General features: G+C 46.8%; 1 protein-coding gene across 3 annotated transcripts in view; it reads left to right on the plus strand.

Annotated features, from left to right (window-relative positions):
• Positions 1-511: 511 nt before the first annotated feature.
• The window catches only part of LOC135399228 (sodium-dependent nutrient amino acid transporter 1-like), a 28,889-nt gene continuing 5,481 nt past the window's right edge, over positions 512-23,919 (plus strand). The window contains exons 1-11 of one of the 3 annotated variants that reach the window (XM_064631022.1): positions 512-534; positions 13,020-13,213; positions 14,357-14,488; positions 14,579-14,787; positions 17,351-17,451; positions 18,923-19,055; positions 19,375-19,509; positions 21,144-21,247; positions 21,330-21,454; positions 23,011-23,129; positions 23,242-23,370. In XM_064631022.1, coding sequence (XP_064487092.1) covers positions 13,069-13,213; positions 14,357-14,488; positions 14,579-14,787; positions 17,351-17,451; positions 18,923-19,055; positions 19,375-19,509; positions 21,144-21,247; positions 21,330-21,454; positions 23,011-23,129; positions 23,242-23,370 — 1,332 coding nt within the window. In that variant the 5' untranslated portion in view covers positions 512-534; positions 13,020-13,068. Of the gene's footprint in view, positions 535-8,123; positions 8,321-9,633; positions 9,702-13,019; positions 13,214-14,356; positions 14,489-14,578; positions 14,788-17,350; positions 17,452-18,922; positions 19,056-19,374; positions 19,510-21,143; positions 21,248-21,329; positions 21,455-23,010; positions 23,130-23,241; positions 23,371-23,919 lie in introns of those variants that run through there. The other 2 variants (XM_064631021.1, XM_064631023.1) reach the window with 2 other exon arrangements.

Raw genomic sequence — 23,919 nt, forward strand, 5'->3', positions numbered from 1 at the left:
AGTTCAATTGCGAGGTACACTTCCTCACCGATTCGCTGGATTTTCTATCTTTCTACAAGGATAGCTAATGGTTTTGTACCGCACCTCTTGTACGTTCTTAGTTCATTGCCCAGCCTAGGAATGCACTATGCAACACGAAAGGCACCGCGACCGATAACGCGAAGATAACGAGAGCTCACCAGTTGAGCAATCATCATCCACCGCGGGAACTAGCAGTAAAGATAAGCACCCGACATACCTCCGGTAATATCAAATTCCGGCAAATTTCATGAGTGACGATGAGTTCTTTCCGGGTATTCTACACTTCTAGTAATCCCCATCATTGACTCTGAAATGATGCCACGCTCTGAGGCATTCGCACTATCACACTTTACATAGCGTTATCGGAAGAATAAGAAAAAAAAAGCACCTATCGTGAACAAGATATAGGTACTGTATTTGTCCAGCTCAAGTGGGGCGTTTGTCGAGTTGAAAGGAAAATTTTCCACAATCCACGTAGAAAGGGTAGAGTGAAAGACACGGAAAGGTGTGCAGGTCAGTAGAAGTGTGTCTTACCTGCAGTGAGCGACCACAGTATGCAAAGGCAGGTCTGATGACTTTGATGCTGGTACAGAGTGAAGTTAAGTCGTGCAGAGCACAAATTAAACTGAGCAATAAGAAAACCTGCACAACGCTCTCTAGACCAGAAGCGGTAGTGAAAAGTCATCTTTAGAATCGATAATGGTAATGCTACTGTGATGTTATACGTAAGGTTCGTCTGCGCATCGTGGCGACATGTCGTACGTGGCGCAGGGTAAGACTGCGGATAATTTGGACCACCTGGGGTTCTTTTGACGTGCGCCGGAAATCTCCGACACACGGAAAACTCCGACACGGTGCTGGAAGCAATGTTTACCTCCCCCCACAAGCTATCGCCCTCGGCCGGGATGGAACCCGCGATCTTGAGCTCAGCAGGCCAGCACGTTGCTGAGTGCCCCCTGGAGTACTATTGGGATATTAGGCTTCGTTGTGCTCTTCAGTATGTGCTCGCTTGGTGAAATATTTCAGGAATGTTCGAGAAAATCGGAGATTTATCTTTTGCTTCCCTGTTTCGTACGGTTTTTCTCGTACCGTATATTAACGTATACGTATTAAACTGTTTTTTAAGTAATCTGGCTTCACCGGGATAACGGCTGTCCATAGGCAACGCCAACAGCTATTCCGAGCAGTCCTTACCATTACCGATAATATTACGCGGCTGTGGGAACAGACGATTTTACAAAGATGCGCGCGCCACCAAGCGCGCGGCGCAAAGCAGCATGGGAACTCTGAGGGACTTTGCCTTGTCGTCTGCTTCGATTATGGTTTACCCCGGCTGACGCTGCTGCGCACACCATGAATGTTGTTGTTCTTCTTCTACATCCGCCTCTGGCAGTCTCGTTGTTTCTGTTTTTAATTCCGTGTTAGCGCCGCGAAGCGACTGTGGCTATGAGCGGTCTAGCACGTACATCAATCCCAGACCTGCCGTGAGCTCGTCTTTGGGTGTTGGCATTGCGATGGTTGTAGACTAGTGCGTTTGTTGCGTTAAATGGAGCCAGCCAATATGGCTGGTCTTCCACGATGATGCCAATACATATAGCGGTGTACAGACGTGGACAGATGGAGAGTGGACAGCAGGAACGATGTGGGCAAGCTTACGTTTGTTCCATCCTACAGTTGGCAACACAACGAGTAGGGGACAGGGGGGGTGACCGTCTCGTGATGCTTTAAAGGGACGGGAGGGAGGGATTCGGTGGCCCTTTGTTGAAAATGGAATACTGCAAACTTACCCGACAAAGCACGTCACGGTTATTAAATTACCGATTTTTTTTTAAATTCCGTGCTAGCTCCGCGAGGCAATGCGGTTATGAACGGCGTACAGAGAAGATACCAGTAGGGCGCGGGGGGTTAGTATGCGTCCTGGGCCGACTTTTTTGGGGGGTAGTGTGTTGACATTCGTCTGGAAAGTCTTCGGAAAACCCAGGGAAAACCTCAGACAGCACAGCCGGTGACAGGATTCGAACCCGTGTCACCTCCCAGTCTCGGCGTGGAAAGCGATCACCCTAACCACTATGTCACGGGAGCTGGTATTACTGAATTGAACTGGTAAAGAGTGCAGAGCATGGAACAATGAGAACGGCTACGCCGCTCTGCGGGAAAGTCCGTGATAGGATACAGAAATCGTCTGCTTTTGCGCGCGCGCGCTAGTGCACCGGCGTGAGCAGACGACTTTCAGAAGTGATTGTGGGCGGCGGTAACTCTCGTACATTTTCTTTCAGTTCTCAGGCGAAAAACGCGTGTTCTAAGAAGTGGCCCACATGCTGGTATAGAACAACTATGTCAATCCTCAGAGACAAATTGAAAATCGCAGGACAACCCCATCTACAATCACAAATGACACCCTTCGTCGGCACGCGTAGTCGCATTACAGCTCCAACCAAAATATATAACGCACGCTTCCATTACGCTCCCCGTTGTACACTGAGGGCCAGTTCTCACCCCGACGCGTCGTCGTGAGCGGGCGGCGGAAATAGACGCGCCTTTCCGGAGTCGGGAGAGGAGAGACGTCGAGCCAAAAAACAAAAAAAAACAAAAAAAAAACCGTCATGTCGAACTTCTTTCACGACGTCGGCGAGAGCAGCCGGGAACGACAGCTGGCGACCAATTAGGTGACACAGAAAGGCCACGCCTCCTGATTTTTCGTCTGCTTTGGACGACGGAATGCCACTGTGGTGGGAACATGAAAATCGTGCGCGCTGACGGGGCGGCGGAAATGTGCCTCTGCTTCCGCCGCCTGCTCACGACCCCGCGTCGGGCGTCGCCAAGTGAGAACTGGCCCTGACCATGTTTCGGAATGAAGTGTCGCTGACGACGTACATGGAGAAGGAGCGCTTATTTACAGGAGTGCTTATAGTATTTATTTAAAAACCGGACTAAATACCCGCGGAAAGCAAACACGTGACTTAGCTTCCACGTATCCGTTTATGCACCACATTCTCGGAGACCCCATCTTCAATGCACGGGCTACATTCTCCGCTCGCGGAGGAATACGTCTGAGCGTCCCCATTTCGAGAGCAAAGGGGATGACTCAACCCGACGTCCTTCTGCAGTTCCCACCTGCCATGACAACGAAGACTTCCCCCAGGCCGACGTCATGCGTGACGTTGCATGAGAGCGAAGTTCAGCTTTCGTCGTCTGCTATTACGGCACGTTTAGACAAATTTATCGAAAGCGGCTTGGTTGTTCTGAATGAAACTTTGACGGTTGTATGTGTGCAGTACTCGTGAAGATAGTTTTGGCTAAGTTTCGGAATCGCCTCGGCTGTACGAAACCTATGAGCCCTTTGCGTGCCACTGTAGAAAGGTCTATTGTGGCCAGCCGCAGCTTTACATAACATAATGACACGCTTGCCTTTCAGAATTCACGTGTTGACTGATGTGTAAGGTCAAAAAGGGGACATGCTTTTGCTTATCTTGAGCTGCTAATAATAATATGCTCTGGTCTCCCTTCAAATCTGCGTATTGATCTTTCGCGGTGGAGGGAGGCGAAAGGGAGCCGGTCCTTCATATTTGGAGAAGGGCCCCTTGATAACGCGGTCCGCCCCTGGGTGGGCCGTGTCTTTGAATGGTACGGCCGATAACAAGGTCGTCGGGGAGCATTGCTTGCGGTGCTGTTCCGGGAAAGAATTTTTCTTTCGCTAATAATATGCCGTAGCTTTCTTCAGTTGCAGATTAATGGGACATGCCACATGAAGCTTCACCCACTTTTTGAGCTACTAGGCCAATGACGTCTTGAAACATACGGGACACTATCAATCAGCCTATCCGCACTATCTCTCTCCAATATCGTACATGGGCAGCGCCATTTTGGGTGGCAAGTGGATCGGATAGGATTGAAAGGGCTAATTCTTGCGATTTGCAAATGTAGTGGATTTTTCTTACAATTGGATGATTGGATGAACGCCACCTAGACAACGCAGGGCACGTCGGGAATTGCCGTCTTCCGTTCGTCGTTCTTCCGCTGCCGGCTTAGCCACCTTGCTGTTGGTACACATCCTGTCGTCAGTACGATTTTTTAAATTACGTAAACAACATGAGTCATTGAAATAAGAACGCAAGGATGTTTTATCTATAAGATTCCGTAATTAAACTTAAAATTGTACAGCACAATGCCGTTTCTCTTATTATTAGTTGTTGTTCTATCATTTCGTTGTGATCGCTGCTTTCAATATGGCGGCTTTGCGGCACTCGCTTCTACAAAGGGTGACTCCACCCTACACAGAGGGAGCTAGCATTCAGGCACCCTAGTTCAATGGCCGTGTGTTTCAATGATCATTGGAGGCAGCCCATGTTACAGGGGTACAGTGTGTGTGGTGATCGTTGAGGTACAGCCATCTCTTGAGGTGATCTCTTGAGGTACAGCCATGCTCGCTAAAAGTTACATCGTTTTGTTTAGGAACTCTAAAGAAAGTTTCCACGAATTGAGATGGTTCTATAAACGCTTCTTACTGGGTGCTCCAAACAAGTGGGAAAATTATACTCTGCATATGTTATGTTTACGCGAGTTGAATTGAATGGAATAAAACTGACAGTGAAAAAAAATCTGAAATTTCAACGCATCTCCCTACGAATTCTCCTACTGCTGGACTGGACCCCTCTCCCATCTTGCAAGTCAACGATTCAGAATATCCCAGTGCTCTTTGCGCACGCGTTGCATCCTGGGAGAACTGTCCGTCACGTTTCGTTCTCGCTTACTTTGACTCCTCGTGGACAATCGGGCAGGAGAGAAGGAACCGAAACAGCTTGGAGACCTCTTCCTCCTTTGTTACCAGCAAGTTCCCATAGTTCAAAGCGGCACTAAGCTGTCTGGGGTTTTTGGAACAACAACAAGAACAATAAATGATGACGATGAGATGGGGATTTTCGGAAGTCGTCTATTCAAGTGCACAGGTGTCAATTTTTGAAGATCTGCTGAGCCTGTACAACTTTCGATGACGCAAGGAACGGGTGACGTAATCACATGCCCACAAATTGCAATGATGTCATGTTCTGGAGAGGGTACTCGTACCAAGTAAGGACGCCGGCGTCCGGGAAGGGTCACGTGGTGCAGAAGTCACGTGACGCTGATCGAAAGAGGGGAAAATGGGAGTGATGTCTCTCCCTCTTTTGGGTTTTCTCCAAGGTTGGAGTGGTCGTATGATATGTCACGTGGGGTTTCGCTAACGGAGTGCAAAAGGTGAAACACCGGAAGACGCGAAGGGCAACAACGTCGCCACATGAGAGCCGGGCGCTCCGTCGTAGCGTAACATGACGTCACGGCTCTCAAAAATAGAAATTTAATTTTCTCTAGCTTTGGCCTCACGTAGAGCCAGAATATTTCGCAGGAATGTAAAGTGAGACAGGACGATTCCAGTAAGAAAGCTTTCCCCCTTGCCACGTGTCTGTTGCTTACTGTACTTGCGTGTACTTGGTCTGTTCAAGATCGTCTTGCAGAACGGGTGCAGTACGATAGCTTCGATAACAATTAAAACGATTGTACACACAATAATCTCTTCACACGTGTGAATCAGCACTGGAGGACGTCCAGATAACGAACACGTGCCGACAGTTTCGCAATGATAGTATAGAGTTAATCTGCACCACTCCTGCGACAAGGTCACAAGTCGCATACCGACACTTCGTCTCAGCTAGGTAGCAGGCGAAATAAAAGGCTATCTCGTTTTATTTACACGATCCGATTCGATAAAATAGCATTATCCGATAATCACACACTTCATTACTCTAATGGCACGGGAGAAGAATAGCAGGGCCCACAGAATAGTCACAATAGAATAGACACGTGGAATAGCTGAGCTGCTCGTAGCGCGCCATTGAATTGCTTTTGAATTTCGGATATTTCAGAGGTAGTGATATGATGAAGCAATTTTCCGGAATTTCCACGTATTAGACGTCCGTCAAATATCAAAGTTTTCATATTCTGCAAGTACATCGAAGCGTTGCGTTGGGTAACGTGGTGCTAGACTAGGGCCCGGATTTTTGAATGCTACTTTCGTTTCCGATTTCCCCCTTTTCCTCCGAGAGAGAACCTTTGGCCCAATGAGACCTCTCCCTGTTTGTAAACAAATGACGTCATAGTATTCGACAGCGCCACCGGTTTGGTAGAGTTGAACTACGCTCAAAGCTACGGGGCGACCAAAGTGCTAAGTTGGGGTAGTTGGTGTGACATTACTAGTTTAGGCTGCCAAGGGGGACGTCTAGCTGACGTAGAGCTGTTTCTCTTGTCGCGTCTCCTACTTTGTCCGACGTCCCCCTTGGCAACCTAAACTAGTAACTATGGGGCGAACAAGGTGGCGCGCGGAAACCACGGACTTGAGGGGATTACGATGATCCCTAAAAGGGACGCGACCTTCGGTCCTACTTTTCTTTCAATAGGAGGCAACGAACAAGTGCCCATTCGTGGAACCCAGCTCTCCCCTTCCGATCTGTTTCGGTTTCAGTCTGTCTACCAAACGTCAAGTTGACGTTTCTCGGGTAGAGGTTTATTTCAAACAAGCGCCGGGGCTGCCTTTGGATAGGGTTTGGACCTTTTTCACAACGGGCTATGCGCATGCGTATGACCTTGATGCGCTGGAGAGGATTATATCCGTCTTCACTAGGTGGCGCACTATGGGGACAACAGAAGTACGGACCAGTGGGGAGACCGCACGAATGGCGCGACCCTGTCGGCCCCACTCCGGACTAGTTTTGGTCCTTTGTGCTATCCACGCGGATTTGTTTGGACGCGCGCCGGGGCGGGGGGGGGGGGATATGTTTATTAAGAAAAAGAAAGGAAAGGTCAGCCAGACGAAGGTCGGCTTGCTATTCCAAACAATTTTTTGTTTGGAAAAGAAGGGAAAGAGGAAGGAAAGAAAAATAAGAAAAGAAAAGGGAAGAAAGAAGAATAAGAAAAGGGGAGAAAAAGGAAAAGAAGAAAAGAAAGGAAAAGGAAAGGAGAAGAAGAAATGAAAAGAAAAGGAAAAGCAAAAGGGCATGGTTCGTTGGACAGCCGCTAGGATATGACCATAGGTGGGGAAGTTACTTTTATTTTGTAGTGCACTACCGTTACTCACTACTTTTTCGAAAAGTAACGCGTTACGTTATTCGTTACTGTTGCGATAGTAGGTAACGCGTTACTAACGCCGTTACTTCTGATAAGTAATGCCGTTACTTTTGCATTACTTCACCAGTTGTCCTTATAATATGTACCATTGGTTTAGTCACACGAGTGCGTTCCGCAGATCAATACACGCAATGCTGTGCACAAACAAGGGTCACGCATGAACAAAACTTACATGTACGATTTATTGCAACGCAGAAGTAGTTGGCGCTCAAAATTTTCATCTGTGTGGCTGAGCGGACTCCTAATGACAAGTGCGTGCTGCTTGTCAAGGTTGATAGAGACGGTGACCTTTTATCTCACACAGTATAAATCCAAACAGCCAATCCCTTGGTACTTTGTTACTTGTTCAGACGGTAGAGGATATTTTTCTGTCGCTTTTACCCCATTCGTTCGAAAAATACCAGAGGGAGTGAAAAATAGAGGTGGTAAACAAATGTGACATCTCAACCAGGGTAGGTCAATAGTCCTTTTGCGTTCTTCGCGGGTGGCGATGTGACCTTCTTGTCATTGTTGAACATGAATAGAAAAAATCGGGGATTTTCCCGGATTCTACAGGCAGGGTCCTCGCTCAAGCTTTCAAGTTTAGACGATGAAGCAATGTTACCAAACACGCAGAAATGCATAACGCCGTTACGCGTTAGCTAGTAAAAATGTAATGACGTTACGTTACTCATTACTTTTCTCCCAAATGTAATGCGTTACCATATTTCACAACTCGAATGCAACGCGTTACTCCCCACCTATGGATATGACGCGTATGTGAAAGAGCCACTGCCTTTCCTTGCAGCATTCATTTCCGTCGATACGCTTTCGTTATCTTGTTTTCTGGCAGGACCTTGTAGGCTTCTTATTGGCTCAATCAGTATCGCTGTCTTATCTGCTGTGACGTATCGTGTTCGTGTGCTTTATTTGGCAGCATACACCGCGAGCGTATACCGTTGGTACGTACCGTATGTATTGGTTCCGCGTGTGTTTCTCGTTGTTTATTTATTTTCACGAAATTGGCGTATTTGGATGTTTTTACTGGCATGTACATGGTTTACCCGACAGTTAGCGGCGAATAAAAATCACAACGTAATTTCTGCACGGCGCTCGTTCGACATGGCGTTGTTCGCTACGGTGGCGTTTTACAGCTAACGAAAAGGTAAGCAGACATTCTTCGCAACCATCGTATTTCTGTATGGTTACCTGATCTGCTGATCAACAACTTGTCTCTCTGTCATCGCTCCTGCGATGCCCGTCTGAATTCGGTGGTTGTCGATTAAAACCGAGTGAAGGAAAATTTGCCCTGCGTATGTTTTTCTGTGTTTTTCGGTTAAAACCGGAAAGTCAGAACCCTAGTGTCAGAACGCGTGTCTAGGTCAGCGGAAAGGAAACACAATCGTCAATTTCCCCTTTCCCATGTCAATAACACGCATAGGTCGGCGCGATCATGATCGCGGCAGCCTTGCCAGTGCTTCGTGATCTCACTCATGATCGCGATCATCAGGCTTTGATCAGGCATTTCGATCATGATCGTGCCGACCTATTTAACACGTGCCCAGCAATGGAATTTCTAGGAGTCATCCGCACTGAAGCGCATGTAGTAAAGCTATAAACCATTTATAGGCGTTTTGCCTTGGAGTTTTAACTTGGACTAACAAACTAGTCCTAGTTCAGCGGCCTCCCATGTGTGCACTTTTGCGTAATTTTCCTGCGAATGGGAAGAAGCGCACGAGAGCGAAAACATCGCAATGTTAAAATTTAGCTGTTATTCTTGTTAGGTTGTAGCCACAGCTACAGAAATTCAGAAGATAAACATGTCTCTACAGCCTTAGAAACAAAACGGTGTCGCAGCCCCCGTTGGATTAGTGCTGTTCGCCGTGTGACATTGTTAGCAGAACGTACTTTTAATAGAATAACGTGCGAAGCGTGCAAAGCATAGCGAGCCTCGCACCACAGATAAAACGAAGAGAAAGAAAAACTTCAATCCGTTGTTAGCGTTATCCAACACCCCAACTCGTTAACAACGATTCCCTACAATTCCCACTTGAGTTCTCAGTCGTTCGAAGTTTTGTTTGCAAAGAGCTTTCGTGAAACAGTCCGCCGCCATATTCTTGGTGTCACAGTATTCGAATCGAATTATCTTTTGACTAACCAAGTCACGAATAAAATGGTAGCGAATGTCTATGTGCTTTGTCCGAGTGTTGGAGCTTGCATCCACGGTGAGCCTGATGCAGCCTTGATTGTCTTCGTAAATAACCGCATACCTCGAATAGTCGTCAATAAATGAGATGAAGTATCTCCTTTTGCCAACTGTGGCGGTCTGCATTGGACCACACACATCGCTGTGTACCAAGTCCATTAACTCTCGAGATTGTCTCTTGCTCACTTGTGGAAAGGGTTTCCTCGTCATCTTTCCTTTCAGACAACTTGAGCACTTCAGCAGCTTGTCGCAGTCCCGTATGTGGATGCCTTCAGCAAGATCATCGCGGACGAGCGTTCTCACCGCTTCTGGATCTCTGTGACCAAGCCTCCGGTGCCAAGTATGAATGCACTCGGCGTGATCTCTTCGAGTTGCAGCACATCTGTCTTCCTTGCATTCCAGCTGATAAAGACCATTGCTTAAAGAACCCTTGGCTAAAAGAATGTCGCCGTTTGTGACAGTGCAGACGCCACCGTCGAATGTCACCCTGTGGCCGCGATCTGTAAGTTTCCTGACCGAGAGGAGATTCATTTCAAGCGATGGAACATACAGTACGTCGCGTACTTGTATGCGGCGAGTTGTTGATACTGCAGCACACTCGATAAAACCGCTTCCAATGCCTTCTGATGCAACACGCTGACCATTGGCCACAACCACTGAATCTGACTTCTGCTCCGTAAATTCAGTGAAAAAGTTCCTGTCGCTAGTCATATGACTCGTGGCTCCGGAGTCTATACACCACCCACCGTGGAAATTAGCAGCAGCACTGGCGAAAGCTGTTTCTTCGTCCTGGTTGATTGCACTTGTGGCCTTCGAAATACGTTGTCTTCCTCTCTTGCTTGCCTTCCACCTGTAGCAGTCCTTCTTGACATGTCCTTGTCTTTTGCAAAAGAAACACTCCCTAGTTGCTTTCTCTCCTTCGCTGAAACCCTTGAAGTGCGCGGTTTGTGCCCTCAGCACTGACTCCATGCATTGCGGGTTTTCCGATCTTCTCCTGAATTCATCTACGAGTTTTCCCTTGACATACTCGAGTGTCAACTCACTTTCAGGACGTGCATCAAGCGCTGTGATCAAGGTCGCATAATCTTGAGGGAGTCCGCTCAGTAGTAGTGCAGCTACTTGGAAATCGGTGATCTCTTGCTCCATCCCTCGTAAGCGCTCTACAAGACTCAAAGTCTCCCTAATGTAGTCTTGCATCTCTTGTCCGTCACTGAGCCGCGACTGGTAAAGCTTACGCAACAGGCACAGCTTGTTGCTCATATTTATCCGCTCATGGAGCTCCTGTAGCGCTTTCCACATTTCTTTCGCTGTCGTCGCCTTGCAGATATGGATTATTTGATTGTCCTCGATGCTGAGCGAGATTGTACTCTGTGCCTTTTGATCATTCGATATCCACTCTGCTGAAGGAGTTGTGAGCGTCTCTTCTTCGACATACTTCCAGGTACCTTCCCTTATCAGAAGCATCCGCATTCACTAGGCACTAGGCTCTTGGTTAGCTGTACAGGTCATCTCCAGGACGGTTTCAGTCAAGCTTCGGCAAGATTAACATATCTCCAGGTTGGATGGTAGTCAGGAATGGTGGAACCAAATAAGTTCACCGTAGCGAAACTGGGAGACGACAATTATCAGGCGTGGAAGTTCAAGATGCGGATGCTTCTGATAAGGGAAGGTACCTGGAAGTATGTCGAAGAAGAGACGCCCACAACTCCTTCAGCAGAGTGGATATACGGTTATTTACTTGCTACAGTCAAAGCTAGAAGTTCCGGACCGGCTAGAAGAGTACATAGCGTATGTGCAAAATAGATTCGGAAAACGACCGATTGTACTTCGCAGTGATAATGGGACAGAGTACACGGGCAGCAAAACGCAAGCAATCCTCAGGAAGCATGGAATTCAATTCCAGTCTACCGTACCCTACAATCCAGAGCAAAACGGTGTCGCAGAGAGGAAAAATAGAACGCTTTGTGAAAGCGCTCGTAGTATGCTTTTCGAGGCGAAGCTTCCGGAGATGTACTGGGGGGAAGCTATTTCAACTGCGTGCTACTTACGGAATAGGCTACCTACAAGGGCTGCGACGAAGACACCTTTTGAACTCTGGACTGGACAGAAGCCCCATATCAGTCACTTGCGAATTTTCGGCAGCAAAGCTTTTGTACATATTCCGAAGGAAAAGCGCAGGAAGTGGGACAGATGCGCGGAAGAAGGTATCTTCGTGGGGTACAGCGACAGACAGAAAGGATACAGGATTCTGCATCCTGACAACAGAGTGTCTACTTAGCCGTTCTGTCGTAATCGACGAAAATTCCGTGGAACCGGATTTCTACGGGTGTCCAAACGTCATAGTAATGGACCCGCCAGTCCTTCACCGACCCGTTGACATGGAACAAGACACTGTGACTGACGGTGTGGAGGTTACAGTAGGAGAACAATCCGCACAGCGAGACGAGCAGACTGTAGTTCGGCGATCGAAAAGAACGAACAAAGGTGTACCGCCGGAGCGCTTCTCCTACGTCACTTTTGAAGCAGATCTCTCAGATCCGGAATGTTGGGAAGACATACAAATGATGCCAGAACATGAAAAAGAGAAGTGGATAAAGGCAACAGACGAAGAAATGCGATCCTTATGCAGTACGGGAACCTGGGAGCTTGTCTCATTGCCAGAGGGGCGGAAAGCGATAGGTTGCAAGTGGGTTTTTAAAAAGAAACGTGACAAAGACGGGAAAATTGAAAGGTACAAGGCGAGACTTGTTGCGAAAGGCTACTCTCAGAAATATGGTGTTGATTACGACGCCACATTTGCACCTGTTGCAAGGCAGGCCACTTTTAGAGCAGTACTAACAGTCGCAGTCGCACAGGGGATGAAAGTCAAGCATTGTGATGTCAACACAGCCTTTCTGCATGGAAACCTTGAAGAGGACATCTACATGTCACAACCAGAGGGATACGTAAAAGACGGAGAAGGCCACCTCGTAATGGCAGGATCGGCTCGCAGTTGTTGGCCACGCAGAGGTGGGCGTGGTCACGACTATAGCAAACAAACAAACACAAAAAAAACAGAAGAAGACGAAGACGGACGGACGGACGGACGGAGAGGATGAAGGGTGGATCTGCGTAGAGGGCGCATGAGTTCGTGGAAAGACGCGTCTCCCAACATTCATAATGAATAACATAATGAGAAACTGGTGTTCCTTCACGAATCTTTTGGGGACTATCCATCGGACAGATTTTTGTTCTGAAAACTGCTACGGTACGAGGTGGCCGAAGGGACCAGATATTCTCATTAGGACAACTTCGTGGCTTTTATAATTAAAAAGTTAATTATTGAAAGTTAATTAGGACATTGCCTTAGGAGTTTGCTGATGCTTAATAAGTGAACTTCAGCACTTACTTTATTGCAAATGACTTCATTTCGAAAAAAAGTGATATATATCGTAATAATATATATTTAAAGAGAAACCTGTTCGCATTTAGCTGGGACACCCTGTATGAGCCAATGAACCAATATTGGTGATAACGGCCCACTATTGGTTCAATATTGGGCCAAGATGTTGTGCTGCTCGGGGAAGAGATTATCATAGTAGTAGTTCGGTAACACCTAACGGTTTCATTTCAGTAGCGGCGTGAACCCTTACGGTAAGCCTATACTGTTTCTTTCCAGTGGAAGCGCCCCTCCGTTAGTCACGGCAGACGATATAAAGGAAGGAAACATGTCGACGCAAGCGTCGGTTAAGTCACCCTCTGGACGTGGCCAGTGGGGAAGAGGATTGGAGTTCTTCCTCTCCTGTGCCTCTATGTCTGTCGGTCTGGGAAATGTCTGGAGGTTTCCCAACGTTGCATACGCCAATGGCGGAGGTAATGTGATGTAAATGCTCATGTTGCACATCATGCGAAGTCAGGGGCGAATTTATGGCCCAAATATGGGAGGCACTTTCAAAACAAAGACATCAACAACGACGTTGTTTCCTGAATACCTCCTTGACTGCGGTATAGGAATAACCCTTGAAAGTGTGGTGTTACTGACAGCTTAAAGTATAGACGTAAAATCAATTATTAAAGAGGTTTATTGGGTGACACTTTGTAGTACGACTCGAGATGGTGCACGAGGGCAGTGCTCTCACGCACAGGGGTGGACACACAGCGGCTACGCTTGTCTACTTCCCTGTCAACACCCCTGTGAGACGGCCCGGGTCCTAGATCTGACTGAACACTAGACAAACCTCTTGGAAATCAAACTTTATAAATAACTAAATTTCTCCTTCGAAGAGAGCATTCTTGTAGGGATTGTGTTGCTGGGAAAGCGACCTTGCCGGCGGAAATCTTTTCTCGTTTTTCTGGGCTGTACTGTGCACCTCCCCTGTAGGGATTACAATCGTGGACATTTTTATCTTGTTGTAGTACACATACACGCCCGTATCTCCGAGCGGTTGCAGGTACGCTCTGCAAATTTCTCTCTTCAGCGAAGACAGTGGTCGTAGTCATACAGCCACATTTAAAGTGCTCGTGGAGTAGCGGTGGCGGGGCACTATTACTTGCAGTGCTGCCCCTAAAAAGATTTTCCCCAATCTGTCATTCTTCTGTTATTTATGTTCTTTCATTCTCCTATGTCAGTTAGTAGCATTAGGCTTTTAACCTAACGGTCCGTAGTTGGAGTTTGGGCGCACTGTTTGTGTAAAGGCTATTATAGAAATGCTGAACCCTCGTTGCTTTTATATGTCTATCTGTAGCCACTGCACATATGTATTCCGTTGTAAAATATGGAATCCTCTGCGAGAAGTGTTAAGACACGCATACAAGAGGTGATGACATTGGTATGACATACACATGGAGTGGCAAACTTCTCCGTCATCTTCTTCTTCACCTCTCTTCAAAATGGCGATCGATTGCTGTCTCTGGTTATTGAAGTATTACGTAAAGTTCACCTGTCTAGCTTCGAGGCATTTTGTCTTCCTGCATTCTCTGTAACGCTTATGGTAACACCTCTTGCTTTCTTTGCAGGAGCCTTCCTAGTTCCTTACCTCATACTTCTGCTACTGATAGGACGTCCCTTGTATTACATGGAAATCGCCCTCGGTCAATTCAGCGGCCTAGGAACTGTAAAAGTATGGAAAGCAGTGCCAGCTATGCGAGGTACGCTGTACAAGGGCGTGACGGAACAAACAAAGCTTGCAGTTGTTCAAATAGTCCTTAAAGATGCTTAACATTGTATATCTTTTGCAGGTTTGGGCTACGCACAGTTGTTTTCAGTCGCCTACACGCTCATCTTTTACAATTTCTTAGTCGCCCTCGCTGTCCGTTACTTCTTGGCTTCTATGTCTTCCACTCTTCCGTGGACGCAATGTCAAGACAGCTGGTTTCAAGGCACGCAGCCTCCTTTGTCGTGCGACAGCTTCAATATCTCCGGAGGAACTTCTTACAACACATCTTTGGTGAGTATTTTTACAGGGACAAAAGAACTTGGGGACCTTCCCGATACGATTCGATTAAACCTTCCCGATCCACACGGCTCTGATCCTGATGTTACCATGGTTAGGTTACGGTTCCTGTTGTTTCACCGGTGTATTAGTGGACCGTTTAAAGGGATAGTCCGTCCCCTAACGAAACTGAGAAGAAAAAAAAAAACGTGCTGGACGTGTGTGATATAGACAATGAACAACTCCCGTGACCGACGTGACTTGATCTTGAGTTGACTTGCAGATACGTTGAAAGAGCGCCAATGCAGTTCAGAAACTTCTGTTGCGATTGGTTGTGGACCTTGTGTTATGTCTATATTGTCTCCATTAAACTTCGGCTAGCTGCGAGTCTGCAGGTGTCCTGTCGTTTATTTTTAACCCACTTGTCAAGTCAGCGCTCGGGCTACCTTGAACCCGACCATTCTACACCGACTACGCCTTAATGCCGCCAGGACACCTCTACTTCTCTGTAAAATGGGTCTTCTCCAGTCGCCCAAATGCCCCACTTGCGATGTTGAAGCTGATGTGCCACACCTTCTGCTCGACTGTCACAGATTCGACACCCCTCGAGCCACGTTGAGACGACGCCTACTCGAGCTGCGGTGCACGGACTTTTTTTTCTCTGGCCACTCTGCTCGGCCCAGTACGAGATCACACACAGCGGTCTGTGACCAAAGCAGTTCTGACTTTCTTGAGAGATTCAGGTCTGATGAACAGCCTGTGAACTCAGTCGTGAAATCTCATACTTCTTCTGTGCCCCACTCTCACCCTCAACGCATTAACCTCATGCTTTCTTTTTAAAGTCATCTTCTGTGATTCATCTCATCATTCTTTCACCGTTTGTTAGTCATCTTCTGTGATTCATCTCATCATTCTTTCACCGTTTGTTAGTCATCGTCTGTGATTCATCTCATCATTCTTTCACCGTTTGTTAGTCATCTTTTTTTTGTCATCTTTGTCTTTAATCTACCTCGTCCTTCTTTCATCATCTGTTAGTTTTTCGTTTTCTCCTACTTCTTTTTCTTTTTCTTTATTTCTTATTTCTTAATTTTCTTTGTTTATTTATTTCTTATTCCTTCCTATTTCTTTCTTTCTTTAATTCTTATCTTTTCTTTTTATTTATTTATTATTACTTCTTATTTCTGGAATAGCAAGCCGACGTCCCGTTTGGCTGACCTTTCCCCGTTTTTTTTCTTTGTCGTCTAATAAACATATCCCCCCCCCCGCCCCCGACTTGGACAACGCTCGACTACGGCAACTTCGGGAAGTCATATGACACTCAGAATCTTGCCTTGGCTTGACTTTACATGAGCTGATGCGTCATCAGTTTGTTTACAGGGACCTTGCAGAAGCGTTGGAGCCAGATGACAGGTGTGGCACATATTACAAGTCCTGACGCTAAGAAATGTCGCGTTTTCATACATTCTCGCTCCCACACACAGTTAAAGTTAGCAGGCTGCGATTTGACGAAGTAAGCCAGCGGGAGGGTTCATGAAAGACGCAAACTGTCTTGATCTAGGACAGGTCTGGCGCAGACTTACACATGTCAAGATGCGGCTTCAAGCAACACCTCCTAGATAGCATCAGGCCTGCGCCCCACGTGACACAGCGTCACAGACGAAGGCCTGCTGTGGATGCTGCTATGACGTCAATGAAAGAGCGGACAAGAGAAAAGCTCGAAGCAGCTCGCAAAGCTCACGCAGGCCTCCGTGAGTTGGGCAGTGCGCAGACCTTCTACTATCTAGGAGGTGTTGCTTCAAGTCAAGTCACATCTATGAATTCGGCGGTAATGCACAGGCTCGATGTAAAGTTTGAAATACGCTACAGTCTGCAACAGAAAGCAACGAATCCATGATTGGAGAGCAAAGTATCATTTTAAAACGTGGTTTCCGAAGCACCGTGTCTGCCGTACCCAATCAACGGGTAAGATTCTGAAACATGTACTCTGCCATTAGTTCCAGTGTGCACGGTAGCTTCATGGTGACTTCATCAATGGTCTAATAACAAACTCTATTTTTCCTCCGACATAGGCCAGTGTCTCGTTCTCTGTGCCATGCCTTGTCTGGTGCGCTGCTGTTATACACAATTTCAGTTCCGTGGTAAACCTCTTTTCGAGCATACAGCATATGGTGCAGTAGTGCAAAGATGACATGAAAGCCTTCTCAGTCGCTGCTGGGACTTTGCTTTATGCACCCGGTAGACATACTGCGGATAGCATTACACTACGGTCACTAGATGACTTCTTGCCGGTGATGGTACGCAGAGATGGTACGCTTCTGGGACACAGTGATGTCAATGAACAAAACATCACGCATTCTTCGGAATGGCTCCCATGACCGAATTTTGCTTTTTATGCTTCTGACGCATGAATACGGAAGCCTTGATGTCAGTACTGTTTTGCTTTGAACTGTACAACAAACATACACAACTGATAATGCCTACATAAACACACAGTGCCGTGCTTTGTACTTCAAGCAAAGCCACTGTATACACCACAGTCTGTTTTTGGTATCGCTAATGATATCGCTTTTCTTTTCAGAGTAACGCTACCGAATCTCCGTATAACAACACACTGTTGAGTGACATGTCAAACGTGACTGATCATCGAAAGCGTATTTCCGTGCCGGAACTCTACTGGAAGTGAGTGCTTAGATAATTTCTTTCGAGAACTCTTTCCATTAGATCATTTTCGTTTCACCTTGGAACAGATAAGAGCACGTGTATTAGGATACTTTTGTGTATGTTGAGTGAAATGTCAGATACATTTTCATGGAGGTACTTTTATCAGCGGTTACTTGTTTCAGCAACTTTTACTCGTTTTTAGAGTATCCTTGCTCATTAAAGAAACATTAGGGTCAACAGCTGGCACAGGCTAGGCAACCCAGAGCTGTCCTAAAGTAACTGGATTGGGTCAGTGACCTTGAAGTGCGACTCCGCCACAAAATCACCACAAAAGTTATGGTATATCTGTAACCGTTTAGCTGTAAGGAACATGTGTACGAAATATCTCCCACCAAAACTGCGCAGATTTTATTCAAAAGGATTTATTATGAAGCGGGAGGGCCGCTTCTGTGAGGCGAGAGGTCAGTGGAAGCAACACTGGACTGACATCACTCGGCGCCTTTTCCCGGCGCTGCTTCTTTTGGGCCAGCTCTAACTTGGCGACGCCCAACGCGACGTCGTGAGCGAACGGCGGAAATAGGCGCGAATTTCCGGCGTTGTGACAGGAAAGACGTTGAGCAAAAAAAAAAAAAAAAAAAAAAAAATTGCCATGCCGAACTTTTTTCACGACGTCAGCGAGAGCTGCCGAGAACGATATACTGGTGGCCAATAAGGTCACACAGAAAGGCCACGCCTCCTGATTTTTCGTCTGCTTTGGACGACGGAATACGGAGGTGGTGGGAACATGAAAATCGTGCGCTCTGACGGGGAGGCGGGGGAAATGCGCCTTCCGCCGCTCGCTGACGACGTCACGTCGGACGGCGGAAGTAGAGGTGCATTTCCGCCGCCCCGTCAGCGCGCACGATTTTCATGTTCCCACCACAGTGGCATTCCGTCGTCCGAAGTAGAAAGCCCAGTACAAAAGCCCAGTGCAAAGCCAGTCAAGTGTATAAGGGGAAAAAATAGCAGGAGCTCTTTGGCTGCACGTATAGCATATGTTTGTAAGTCAAACGTCGGCATGCCAGTACTGGACAGCTGTTTCGGCCTTGTTGGGCCATCATCAGCAGTACGCAGGCAGGCAACGTTTGAGCGGATGGCGTCAGAAGGTCACGTGGCACGTGATGCCTCCCGTCAGGGTGTCTTAAAACACCTCTGAAAGCCCAGTGCAAAGCCAGTCAAGTGTATAAGGGGAAAAAAATAGCAGGAGCTCTTTGGCTGCACGTATAGCATATGACGGGAGGCATCACGTGATACTTCTCAGTATATATATATATATATATATACTGAGAAGTATCAGTATTAGTAATTGTATGAGTGTATTTTCTCCCACGGAGTATCTGTAACAGATACTTTTAAACCCATTTATCTGCAACTGTAACTAATGTACTTTTTAAAGGTAACTTCAACAACCTTGTACGTTACACAGTCCATACTTGATATTCATTTCCAGGTACCACATCACGCACCAGTCCGAAGGTCTGTGGGACATCCAGTGGATGAGCTGGGAGTTGTCCTTGTGCTTGTTTTTCGTCTGGGCCTTTATGGCCCTCAGTTTACTCAAGGGCGTGAAGACAATAGGAAAGGTGACGAGGACTTTTCCATTATGGGGGCATTGTATGTACCGTACAGAGTTTATTCGTCGACGTCAACGCTCTGCAGGGCACTAGCTTCTAAAAGGCGAACTGCTGCCAAACGCCGTTTGATCGAAGGCGTTTGATGGAATGGCGCTTGGTCGAAAGCCGTTTGATCGAAAGCCGTTTGATCGAAAGCCGATCGGTCAAACGGCGTTTGTTCGAAAGACGTTTGTTCGAAGGGAGTTCAAAGCGCGCAGCATGTCCCTAGCACCTCGTTGAAGATCGGGAAGAAATTACTACGTGCCATTAATGTGAATGGCTTTCGTAGGTTGCGTACTTCACGGCTATCTTTCCCTACGTCGTTCTCATCTCGCTCCTCGTCGTCGCCTGTCTCCAAGAGGGAGCGTTCGAAGGCATCAAGAGGTTCTTCACTCCGGAATGGCACAAATTATACGACATACAGGTATGAGCACTCCCATTCAGTTCCCATTCACTGACGTGATTTCAATAGGTGTTGTATACGGATTTTCGGTACATCTCTCTCATGGTCCTGTTTCTTGTTAGCATTAGGAGTGTCAAAATGGGGAAAACTGTATGTATGTGTGTGTGTCTGTGTAGAAGATGGTGAAGCCTCACCAAGGCAGAGGTATAAGTGGACATGTAAAGGGGACATAGGAGGGTAAATGTAAATGAAGGTAAATGATATGAAACTGAAGTAGTTGAAGGTAATTAGTAGTAAGAGGTAAGGGGTAATTAAAGTAAAAGTTGAGTTTAAAGGTAATGAATGTAAGATATATGTAATTCAGAGAGAGATTAAATGAAACTGAAGATTACTGAAGGTAACCGCAGGTTACCGGAGGTAATTAAACGTAATTAAAGGAAATTAACGTCAGTTAAAGGAAAATTGAGAGTAATTAACACAAGTAAACGTAATGAAAGGGTATTAAACGGATACAATGGGTAAATGCGGTAAAAGGGTAAATTAAATAAAGTTACCTCAGGTAACCTGCGGTTACCTTCGGTAATTAAAAGGGTAACTGAAAGTAATTGAGGCAAATTAAAGATTAATTAAATTGACTTACACGTCGTAATTGAAAGTGTCAAACCGGAAATCAAGTATATACCGGAGGTGGACAAACGGAAGTCAGGTTAGACCGGAAGTGGAGAACCGGAAATCGAGTTGGACCGTATGTGGATACCGGAAGTCAAGTATAGACCGGAAAAGGAGCTTAATGCCAACGCATTTCTCTCACATTTACCGTCGCCACTGAATTTTGTTGGTGTTCTTGTATTGTCCTTAGTAGTTTCCTTTCAGGAATTTTGTTTCGTATACTAGCAAGCTTTAGTACATCAGAGGATGCTAAAGCGAAGTTGTCTACATTTTGGTTTAATAAGTGTGGTGATCGTTTGGCCAAAATTAGTAAATATACATACGTATGGTGGATAGATGAGCGGGGGATTAACCGTGAAATAGAATAAACAAGCACGTCGATTTTGGTCACCTTTTCGCCACTTTCTTTTTTATTTCGTACATCGCCGTGAAGGGTTAAGGATGACATGGCATGCAGTTGAAGCAACGGGACCAGTAGTGGGATTCGAACCCACACCTTATGATTGCCAGTTACAGATGCTATCAATGACACCATGCTATAGCTACCCTCGCTACCAAGACGCGCTAGGAAGGGCTTTTTTTCCCTTCTATATTTAATTGCCGCTACAAGGATTAAACAAGCAGACCTGAAGTCTACACAAAAGAGTAGAGTGTGATGCAACATGAAAATATTACAATATTGCTTCGTTCGTGACGTAGAGGAGAAAGAAATAATATCGGGGGAGGGGAAGGGGTCTCCGAAAAATGGTCCCGGTTGGCATGGGAGAAAAAACCGCAGCATAAAAGGACCAGCGTCTAGCACAGATACATTCTTTTCCTGGCATGCCTGCTGGGACGATTTTTTTTTCGGAGCCATTCTTTCTGGGACCTTGTAGAGTATCGAGGCAAGCGGGATTTACCCGCCTCATTCCTGAGTGTCAGGTTCTGTTGCTGAAGACAAGGATGTCCTGCTATCGCTGCCCGTTCAAAACGTAAAACAAATGCAGGTTTGGTACAAGGCGTGCGAACAGTCATTCTTCTCCTTATCGATCGGCTATGGAGCGCTCATCGTGTATTCAAGCTACAACGACTTCCGGAACAACGTTTACAGGTACGTGGCACCGCGGGAAAGATTGTTGAAAGGACGGACCCGTCGCTGTCCTTTGGAGCCATCACATTATTTTTTCCAACAGGGACGCCATCATGTTGAGCGTTCTGGATACATTCACTAGCATCCTGGCTGGCTGCGTCGTATTCTCTGTACTCGGAAGCCTCTCCACCAAGTTGGGTGTCGATTTTGAGAACGTCGTCGGTTCCGGTAAGAGACTGGAATTTGGACTGTTATTACGTAAGCGGTAAGAGAATAATGTAGGTGGTGGTGGCGGTGAATCTGCTTGCCGTATAGTCGGCCAGGCTCAGGCGGGCAGTGTCACGACTAACGCAAGGAGGATAGTGCGTCCTGGGCCGACTTCACTGTGGCGAGAAATGAGCAAAAACCCAGAACGTCTGTGAGAAAACCCAGGAAAAACTACAGAGAGCACAACCGGCACCGCGATTCGAACCCGGGTACCTCCCAGTCTCGACGTGACATGGCTAGCGCGCTATAACCACCGAGTCACGCGAGCTGGTTATAATGTACCGTATCATGTACCGTATTCAACGCAGAATGATGTACCGTATTACGTGTAACTATCAGGGATCGGAACCGGAACTGAACCCGAACCGAAAACCGGAAAAAAACGTTATTTTCCGACGAACCCGAACCGAACCGAACCCGAACATTTTTTTTTTTGCTTGTCCTGAACCGAATCGGAACTGAACCGAAAAAAATTAATACGGTTACTGGTTCGGGAATCTGTTCAGAGGTGAAATCATTGTACTACTGGCCAACCTTTTTTTGACTCACCTGAAACGGTTATCTCACACCTTTTCTCTTACAACCGTTTTGACTGGGTCGGGACTAACCTCTCCATGTTTTTCTTTCTTTTTCCAATCCAATCCAACCCTCTCACAACCGTGTACGGCGTGCGTAAGCTCGCTTTCATATAGCAAAATTACTGCCCATTAACCGGTTAAACCGGGACCGAAAAAGGTAACGGTTCCAATCCCTGTAAATGTCCCGACCGCTGGCTGTTTTTTTTTTTTTCGTCTGTGTGTGTATGCGGGGGGGAGGAGGGTGTTCTCCCTGAGCCTAACCCGAACCGAACCGATATACCTGAACCGGTTCAAGCTGATAATTTCGGTTCAGCGGAGCTAAACCCGAACCGAACCGATATGCCTGAACCCGAACCGGACCGAAAAAAAATACCGGTTCCGATCCCTGGTAACTATACCGCGGAAGAGAAAGAGAACGCTGAAATGTACGTCAAACATCAGGTTTTTATGCAAAACACAAACAGTACACGTTGAAGGAACTGCGAGGTTTTCCGAGCTCCCCAATAATTTTCCCGCTAGGAGCGTGCAGCCTTTTAACCACATCCGGTTCCGGGCGTCCCGTCCACTTTCATGCTCCTGCCGCCTGTTGGTCCTAGGGGCCTCACAACGTTGGGATTACACACGGCAAGAAGGAGCTCCGCCGCCTCCCTTTGCTGCTGGTGGTCACGCGCTAATAAAGGACGAATTCTGTCCAATAAAAATGAGAAAAATCTCGTTTCGTTTCATCGTCCCTATAAAGTATACGAAACCAGTCATGCTGCGCATGAATTTTTATGAAATGATAACGAGATGACCCCACTTCTGGGCTAAAGTTATGACAAATCTCTCATAATTTTTTCGCAATGCAACAACCCACGTCGTTGTTGCTGTGCTTTTGTTGCTGCCACCTTGCAACCTGTTGTTCCCAGTATTGTACACAGGACTACAATGCCTTTGCAGGAGGAACAGACTTGGCTTATATCGTCTACCCGGAAGCGCTTGCCAACATCGTATTTGTTCCTCAGCTCTGGTCGGTTCTCTTCTTCTTGATGCTGTTCACGTTGGGCGTCGGCAGTTCCGTAAGTATGACGTTACATTTTCTGCATACGAAAAAGGAGAACGTGTGGAGCCAAGTGTCGAAAACAGAAGTATGCGCTTCGTGGGTCCGGATGAGACTTGTTTCCTTCGCAGGTTGCTCTCATGGAAACCATTTTGACTACGATCCGAGACCAGTTCCCACAATTGCAGAAACGGAAATGGATGCTTGTCATACCATGCACTACATTCCTCTTCCTGTGTGGACTTAGTCTTACCACAGACGTGAGTACTTGAAAGAGTTCCCTCGAAGACGTTTGGACAGGTGGAAAGACTAAGCGGGTTTGGGATAGGTGGATAGTCCAAGGCAGTGGTTCCCAAAGTGAGGTACACGGTGAGGTCCCCGGGGGTCCCCGAGAGCGTTCGTAGGGGTCCCTACGATTGAGAAGGCCGTCTTAGCGAAGACCGTCTCATCTCTGAGGGGGACGCGCGAATCTAAATTGAAATGTACTACCTTCTCATTTCCTGCATGATCGTACTGTGCCTTGTTTGTTTGTTTGTCCGTTTTTGTTTGTTTGTTCGTCTGTTCGTTCGTCTGTTCGTTTGTTTGTTTTCCATTTTCTTTCTTCACGTCCCTTATTTATGTCAACATGAGTCGTACGTAACTGGAGTCCTCGAATGGATTATCAGTGGTTTTGGGGGTCCGACACAGCGAGAAGTTTGGGAAGCGCTGGTCTTAGGCACGCACGACTCGGTGCTCCCTGGAGAACGGTGCATGAACCTCTGGTTTCACCAACGCTGGTCAACTTTGAACCGAGATCAATTAGGGTTACT

This window comes from Ornithodoros turicata, chromosome 6 (genome assembly GCF_037126465.1).
Source record: "Ornithodoros turicata isolate Travis chromosome 6, ASM3712646v1, whole genome shotgun sequence".
NCBI lineage: Eukaryota > Metazoa > Arthropoda > Arachnida > Ixodida > Argasidae > Ornithodoros > Ornithodoros turicata.